Consider the following 9,204-nt stretch of genomic DNA (forward strand, 5'->3'; position numbering starts at 1 on the left):
TCTTTTTTAATAAAAACCTTGGACTCCTTTCCCCCAATAAATAAATAAATGCTATAAACTAACAATACTAAATAGGATGTACAATAAAAAAAACGTACATCTCATCTTGCGAAAATTTTAAAACTAACAAATCAACCAACTCCCTCAAAATCAAATGCAACTCTCAACTGTTGTTTATTATTACTATTGTTTATCCTCTTTCTACACCATTGTCTCTATCTTTATTACACCCTTGTCTCTCTCTCTTGTTCTCTTATTTTTGTTATCTTTTTCTTATGATTTATCTTACTCTTCATTCTCTGCCGACACTCTATGCAAATCCGAAAAAAAAACTTATTATATATATCCTCATAATCACTTCCAAAAACAAAAAGGAAAATTTATATAAATACAACGATCATATATATGGAACTACAGAGTACTTCATGAACCTCAAATCAAAAGCAAAGAAAATTCCTTTTATTCCTCTTCAAAACCATTAAACAAGACAATGAACAAAGTAACAATTGTTACACATATATAAACAAAGTTCAAGAGTTAGAAGATGACTTGTTAGTGGTGATGTTAGTGGCACAAGAAGTCTGATCAGTCTTAGAACTGGCTAAGTTAGTTTCAGAGATCTTTTGAGCTCCAGAGAAGAGCTCAACGGGCTCCGAATCGGAGATCTTGCCACCTTCCAATGGAGTACCATGCTTGTATCTTATCCTCAGCTGTTCATCTTCAGAGAGCTTGGCCTGAGCTGTGCCATACTTGATGTCATCTTTACTCTTCGCCATTTTCTCTTCTTCTCCTTCCTCCTCTTCCTCTTCTTCACTCAAATTAGGGTTAGGGTAAGGTTTTGATGTTATATCTATATTTATAGGTTGGAAGATGGAAGAGGGAGAGTGTTGTGCTTATTAAAGAAGGTAGCCATGCATGCAGCTGTGAGTGACACGTTAGCCTGGTTGTTTTGTTTGTGTCATGCTCTCCTGGTAAGGGGATGTGTCAGGAGGGTTCTGGATTGCATTCCTTAATTTGTTTAGTTATTTATTTGGCTTGGTAATTCAAAATAAACCATATTTATTTGCCTGAACTAGACTAGTAGATTATTGAAGATATATTACAATATATCACTGTATAAATTAGGTTTTAAACATAAAATTCTTCGGTTGTGGAGTTAGCCTATTAAATATGATTTAATTATTTAGATATATATATATATATAGTAATTAAAATTTAAGCACTATTGATTATAAATAATAATAGTTAATTAATAAAAAAATCAATTTAATTGAAATTAATTAATTTAAAACTTTGCTAATTTCATATATAAGTTTTTTCTTCAAAACAATTCAAACTTTCCAACTATTAACTTTAATCTCCTACCCTACTCAAATCATATTAAATTTTAATCGTTAGAGGAACATTTCAATATAATTTTTTCACATTAGAGTTCATAGATTTGAAACGACCAACTTATTGGGTAATAACGTTTTTTTGAAAAAAAAAATAATAAATATCTTTTAAGTTGAGTAGTAGTAAAAATGTGATGGGCGGTTTTGATGTATTTAATAGTATTGTCAATGAAATGATAATCTACTTCAATGTGCTTCATTGATTCATGAAAGATAAGATTGGCAATGATACGAAGAACATATTAATTATTACAAAAAATCACATGGGCTTTACAAACATTGGCCCAACAAATACATGGTTTGGGCCGCCACGGTAGCATCCGGCCGGCCGTACGTGTCATGCACGACCCACATCATTTGAAGCTATGCAGATGGAGGGCAGGTTACTCACCTAGACCATAATTCTGACATTAGAGTTGCAATGCTTATTAGGCATCAACTACAATACAATAGCACAACTCATAATAATCCGACCACCAATAATAAGTGAGTGGGCTCCTTTTTTCCTGTCCAGCTTTTAATTTGGGTCGACCAGTTAAAAAACATGGATCACAAATCAAATTTTTAATTACTTTATAGACTTCAAGGGATTGTGGGTTCCTAACTTTCATTAAAGGCAAGCCCTTAATGTTAATTACTCTGGATATTGTCGCAGGCAAGGGCGGAGCCAAAAATTATATAGGGGGGAACTATAAATTTTAAAATAATTAATTAACAAAAATTTTAAATTTTAAATTATAAAATACATTTATTTTTTTAAATAAAATAAGCAAAAATTAAGAGAAATAATTAAAATTAATTAATATATCAAAATAAATATTTTTCTCAAAACTTAGATTTTTTTATGATTCTGACTCAGTCGGCTTAAGATAACTAGAGGTCTAGAACGGAATTTTAGAATAAAACCTATAATTTATTTAATAAAAATTGATTTTATTTTGATAAATACCTATTTGAGATATTTGTTTATCTTTTTATATACTACTAAAATCATGATAAAATGATATATTTAAAATTAAAGAATAAAATTCAACAAAATAAAAATTTAACAAGAAAATTGTAACAATATAAAAACCACAAAAGCTCTTATTTATAATTAAAAGAAATAAATATTTTTGTATCTTGGTAGTCTTTCAAAATTTGATTTTTCAAAATTATTATTAAAAAAATTTAAAGATGAGGATTTAAAAAAAAAATAAAGGGCCTAATGTAATTACTTCATTGGCTTTACCCTTAAGTTGATGTTGTTCTGATTTGTAATGGTAAAAATATAGATAATATTTTAAATTAAAAAAATTCTCATCTATAGGACATATTTAATTTAATAATTTATCTAAATTCGTTTAAATTTCTTTTATAAATTTAATTTTTATAAATTATTTATATTTAAGATCTTATTAATTACAAAATAAACTAATATTTAAATATTTTTGAAAATTAATAACTTTTATTTAAACTTCTATTAAATTAATCATAATTTAAAAAAAAAAATTATTTATTACTAAATCAAAGCTTTAATATTTCTCATATCCCTAAAAATCAATGCACATTAATCAATCATATATATTTTTACAAATTTTCTTAAATAAATAAATCATTCAACTGAATAAAGAAATAAATAAAATCATTCAACAGAAAAATAAAATAAAAAAATATAAAATAATGAAAATATAAAAAATATAAAATTACATAAAGATAAAAAATTAAAAATTAAAAATATATTTAAAAAAAACATTGAAAGGAGGGGTAGAAAGGGGAGGGCGGACGGGGAGAGGGGGGCGGAAAGGGGGCAAGCAAGGCAAGGGCATCGGGAAGGGGGGCGAGAGGCCTTTGAAGAGAACGAGCGGGGTCAACAAACCCCGCCGACGCAGTGGGGCTGGCCCCTCGCCCCCTGTCGCTCGACCCTTGGTCGCAGGAACCTCCGATTAAGAAATAAGTGTGAACAAGGAAATAAAATATGGCAATCAATTTCATTTATTTCAATAAATATGAATTCATAAACTTTGTTGAGAGTATAAAAGGTTTGAAATTTGGTTTTCATGACGCAACAGTGATTGTAGCCTTCTATCTCCTTCTGATTATTTCACCGAAAAGCGCACTTTGATTTTGTTGACTTTTGGTCTTCGTCAACGGTTGAAATATGCATCTTGAACATGATTATGTCTTGGATATTTGAATTTGCATCTTGGACTTGATTTAGAACTTGATTTGACTTTTCATAAGCTTCGGCTTTCATGCTTATGAAGCTTCTTTGCAACTTGTGAACTCATCAATGTCTTATCCTTGAGGTTGTTGAGCTCATTTGTTGATTCATTTAAAACTTGGACGTTTGATTTTTGTATCTTAGATTTGATTTGAATTTCAAGCTGTGGATTCTCTATGCTGATGAATCACAAAGTTTGTTTAACTTTTCATAAGCTTCTATTGTCATGCTTGTGAAGTTCCCTTCTTGACTTGTGAAACTCTTTGGGTCTTTGACTTCTGATGCCTTGAGAGTACTGAGTTCAATTGTCGATTTATATGGATTTTAAATATTGACTTGTGAAACTCTTTGGGTCTTCGATTTTCAATATCCTGAGACCACTGGTTCAATTATCGCTTTATATATATTTTTTTAAATATTGACTTGTGAAGCTCTTTGGGTCTTCGACTTTTGATGTCTTGAAACCGCCGAGTTCAATTGTCGATTTTTTTTTATAGATTTTCAAGAGTTGACTCTTTTCATATTGTGAGTTTTGACTTGACTGTTTTGGTTTTGATTATGTATATGTATATCATGATATGTCGCTACATGTGCATCATCATTGTGTTGTATGCTTTGATGCCGCCTCAAAACATATAAATTTTGTCATTGCCTCGAGATAAGCATGAGTATTCTTATTGTTGCCTTGAGATGAGTGTATATATATATATATCGGGATATTTATATATATAAAAACCTATATTCAACATATTCATACCCATGTGCATGGTACGTGGGGCCTTTTTTCATTAATTTTTATTTTTTTTATCATATATTCATTTGGGCTTTTGTCAATTATAACCATCCTTTGTTTTTAAATTGTCAAAATAACCCTATTCAAAATATATTCACCAAACTAATCATGAAACCATCACATCAACCCCATCTCATTACCCATATGTTTTTAAAATATAAAATATGAGGTATTTTTTTTCAAAAAAACACCATTTATTAAAAAAATACAAAATATTTTTTATTTATTTTTTTTAAACAATTTTCTTAAGTTATTATTAATAAATATTTATTATTATTATTATTATTATTATTATTATTATTATTATTATTATTATTATTATAAACGGAAAAAATAAAATAAATTTTTAACAAATGCAAATATCAACCCATATGTGTTGTGCCCTCCTTGGTATACTCTAGGTTCCTACAAGCAAACCAATGCTCCATGTTTTCATCCATTACACAGTTTTGGCTATCTGTTCCTAGACCAAAGATGGTTCCACCTGTAAGACGACGGACCACCGGCCGACAAAAGATTAAATGTAGACCCATGCACATGTCTTTTCTATTTGTATTTAAATGCAATTATTGTTTTCTAAACTACAAATAAGTTATTTGATCAAAAAATAATAATAATAATAATAATAAAGCTATAAAAATAAGTTTTTAATAATAATAATTACTTAAAAATAAAAAGATATATAAACCAATAATAATAATGATATATTTTTTAAAATAAATTCCGTTAAAAAGTTTTGGTGTTTTAAAAAAATAATATATATTTTAAAGTAATATATTTTTTAAAATAAATCCAGTTAAAAAAATATTTATTTTTTTGGTTTTTTATAAAAATAATAATAAATATTTATTAATAATAACTTAAGAAAATGGTTAAAAAATAAAAATATTTTTGTTTTGTATTTTTTTTAAAAATAAAGGGATCTTTTTGAAAAAATACCTAATATTTTATACTTTAAAAACTTTTAAAAACACATGGGTGATAAGATGTGATTGATGCGATGGTTTCATTGTTAGTTTGGTGAATATATTTTGGGTAGGATTATTTTGACAATTTTAAAAAATATATATGATTATAGTGAAAAAAAAAACCGTTCATTTGCATGTGTGTTTCTTTCCTGGTGGGCCCATGTCTTTTGGATTTTTTTTATTATTATTATTTTTTATAGCCACAAATGCATAAGTTATTCATTTTAGATTTTCACATGCAAATTACCTAACTTTGTTTCACGTGGGCCATGTTTTTTATTTTTATTATTTATTATTTTTTTATTTTTTACAATGCAAGTGAATATACACACCCACCCGTACATACTTCTCATTCTTCATTCCCTTTATGTGTGTATATATATATATATATATGTATTTTTAGAAATCATGGGCTTTCATCATAACACATGCTAACAATTTAGAAGCATTTCATTTCATTATCTATCACTGGAGTAGAATATACATGGTTTTTTTACCATCATTTTGACCCATAAAAGAAAGTCAAGCTCCTCAAAGAAATTCTCCGTACATTTGGAATCCAGAAAACACAATTAAGGTAGCGTTTGGTTAGATGTAGTTGAAAATACAGTAGATTTCCAATTACGGTGTAGTTGTAAATTCTGGAGTTGAAAATACAGGAGAGTTAAATTTGGTGTTTTGTTGACTGTAATTGAAAATACTGGATTTCAAAATTTTTTGTTTGTTTGGAAGGATTTGTAAATCTGGATTTTGAAAACATGTGTTTGGTTGGATGTATTTGTAGGATATAAACACCCTTGCTAAGGATACTCCACCTTGGGTCATTATTAAATTTAATTAATTATAAATACACAATTAATTGTTATTAATAGTAATCAAAATAATTATGCATATAATTACTTAATTTAATATAAAATTATGTTTTCATTACAAATTATTGTTATTTATTATAATTATAAAAAATATATTACACTATTTATAATTTCAAAATATAATAGTAACCATTTATTATTAAGATAAAATAATATCATGATTTTATTTTTAATTATATATATATATATTTATTAAAAAGTCTCACGTGACACCACGTGCGAGACTTTCTATGGAAATCCAAAGTGCAGGAGATTAAACTATGGCCGATTTGGCGTAGTTTCAAAACCAACCAAATCCATATACACTGCATTTCTAACTACTTTCAAATTCTCAAATCCAACCAAACAAACACCAGATTTTGAAATTTTTTGTAATTACAATTACATGTAGTTTATATCGGGCCAAACAAACACACCCTAATATTTTAATCCTCAGTGCGTAGAAGATAAGCAACATGGTTATTAACTTGGCATGGCCTCTTTGGAATAGCAGGTGACGGACTACTGAATAGAGACACGCTTTCATCTCCAATTTCACAAATATCACACAAGGAATTAATTTGGCATCGCCTGGTTACTTTTTGCATGGACTGCTCTCTATCTTAGCTTAACTAGCTTCCATAGCCGAGCGTGCTTGCACTCATTGGCTTTATCTTCAATAGAGACTAGGAGATTCTCAACCATCCTTCCAGCTGCACCCAAGGAATCATGCACCTTCTCAATTTCAAACTCAAAGTCAGCATCATCTTCTTCATCATCTATAATTTTATATCATCCTGCACTTCCTGCTTTTTCGCCATTCCATCCAGCAGAACAACAGCAAGAAACCCTTGAACTATATTCATGTGTTCTCAAGAAACCTTCAGTCTCTGCTTCGCTTTCATGCTTATATACTGAAACTTCTTCTGGCCATTATCATTAATTCCAAGTTTTCAACTTTGTAGCAACATAGGAAGAATAGAGCATTGAGTCAAAGCAAATTCCACTCCCTCAAAAGCATCCTCAGGTCTGTTATCTTCTCACGTACAGACTGGTCCATCAGGGAAACACAAGCCAACCATAGCAGCTCACTAGTGTTCTTCCTAAGCGAACAACCAGAAGTCTTTCCATGAAATGTGCCCATCTTATAATATTTTGATTTAGGCTTCCGAAAGAGCTTAACTGGAGTAGCCTCGGATTCCTTGGAAACCTTTCGCCTTCTTTTCTGGATCCTCCGTCATCCTCATCACTGTCAGGACTGTCATCAATCTCATCATCACCGTTAAAATCAGAGACATTAGTCAGTGTCAGCACACCAACGTCTTCCGAAAGGTCCAGGGAAAGGAGAGATCAATATTGATACGACCAATCTGCAACGTAGAGCAACCATCTTTTTTGCATTTCTCTCATGTTGAATATCGGTCTTCAAAACAAGTGATTCCTTGAACATCCTGGTGGAAAACATTGAGGCGCTCACAGATGCAAACGCTCGCGCAAAATAATCAGCAAATCTTATCAGCTGGATATTCGTCTGCGATCCATACGAAGCCAAGACATCAACAAGGAATACGAAAAGATTCATAGCATCGATTTTGGACGTGGCTTCCGCAATAGAGACCTTAGGTTTCTTCGGCTTCCATTGCTTGATCTTCTTCTCATCCTCCACAGCTTTACTCTCCTTTCCACCCTTCCAGCGTTATCATCATCCTCATCAGAATCCACAGCAGCAACAATGGATCCAGGGCGCGATCTGGAAGGTGCAGCATCGTATTCCTCCACAGATGCCTCGATTGCTTTACGTCGATCAAAGGGAACTCGCTCAACAGAGGCGAAGACATTGGAAGGGACTCCATTTGGTCAATGATCGGTGGCAGCAGGGTAACAGCGACAACAACCTTATCAAGCGGTGACAACGACGACAACGAAAGCATTGAGCTTGCTTGATGGCATTATCTCAGCCACTCAAGCAACGACAAACACGGCAAGCAGCAGGTCATAGAGGCAGCGGGCAGCAGTGAGCAACAGTAGTGGCAACCGTAAGCGATGGCAGACAATAGCCGGCAACAGAGGCAGCAATGGCGGTGATCAGCGACGACAAGCCAATAGGCAGCAGCGGCAGCGATTTCTTTATATATATATATATATATATATCTTTTTTTAGATATATATGTGAGTATGAGGAGAGAGATGTCCACACCTTCTACTTCTCTTTTTTTTTTTCAGCTCTTAATTTTTTTTCCCTCTCCAAATTCTTCTCCCTTTTCCTTGATCATCTTATCTCTTTTTAAAGGGTTTTTGTTTGTCCTTATCCTCGACCCCAACCACTTCCGCCAAATCATGAATAAAATCAGATTTAAATTTTAATTAATTTAGAATTTTCAATTTAAATTTTAATTAATTTCAAATTTGAAATTTGAAATTTAATTTTAATTTATTTTTTTTAATTTCAAATTTTAAATTTAAAAATTTGAAATTTGAAATTTTTTTAAAATTTTTTTAATTAACCCAATCTACCTCGGGATATGTGTTTGGCCGCTTCGAGATTTGCACTTTCTCAAGTTGCCTCAAGATATGTTCTCATGCGATATAAAATCTAGGATCGCCTTGGGATTTGTATTCGGGCTATCCTAAGATTTCGAGATTACCTCGAGATATGTGTTTTTAAGGGCAATTTTGAAATTTGCATTTATGCCTCAAGATAAATTCTCAGAGGCGATTTTGTAATTTGTATTTATGCCTCGGGATATGCATTCTAGTCCAAGACAACCAAATAATCAATTAAGATTAAGATTAGGACTTTTAAATTTAATTCTAAACATATCCATGATTTAAATTTTTTTATTATTAATTTAGGATTTGGGTTCGATTAGGACATATGTTACATAATTTATATATAAAACAAAGTGGTCTATTGATATCTTAATTTTGTTAAAATTTTTTGGTATATTTTTAAGAATATGAGTAGTGGTTGTGTGCGGGTGGTGTAGCACTCACA

The 9,204-nt window shown here is 30.8% G+C and overlaps 1 protein-coding gene across 1 annotated transcript; it reads right to left on the reverse strand.

The window, feature by feature from the left end:
• Positions 1-530: 530 nt before the first annotated feature.
• On the reverse strand, positions 531-776 carry LOC120260057. The gene has a single exon (XM_039267502.1). It carries the CDS (start codon positions 774-776, stop codon positions 531-533), a length of 246 nt encoding a protein of 81 aa, XP_039123436.1.
• Positions 777-9,204: the final 8,428 nt, after the last annotated feature.

This window comes from Dioscorea cayenensis, chromosome 5 (genome assembly GCF_009730915.1).
Source record: "Dioscorea cayenensis subsp. rotundata cultivar TDr96_F1 chromosome 5, TDr96_F1_v2_PseudoChromosome.rev07_lg8_w22 25.fasta, whole genome shotgun sequence".
Taxonomy (NCBI): domain Eukaryota; kingdom Viridiplantae; phylum Streptophyta; class Magnoliopsida; order Dioscoreales; family Dioscoreaceae; genus Dioscorea; species Dioscorea cayenensis.

Excerpts from the sequence above, each read along its gene's own strand:
- LOC120260057 (XM_039267502.1), bottom strand. The coding sequence starts at position 776 with ATGGCGAAGAGTAAAGATGACATCAAGTATGGCACAGCTCAGGCCAAG.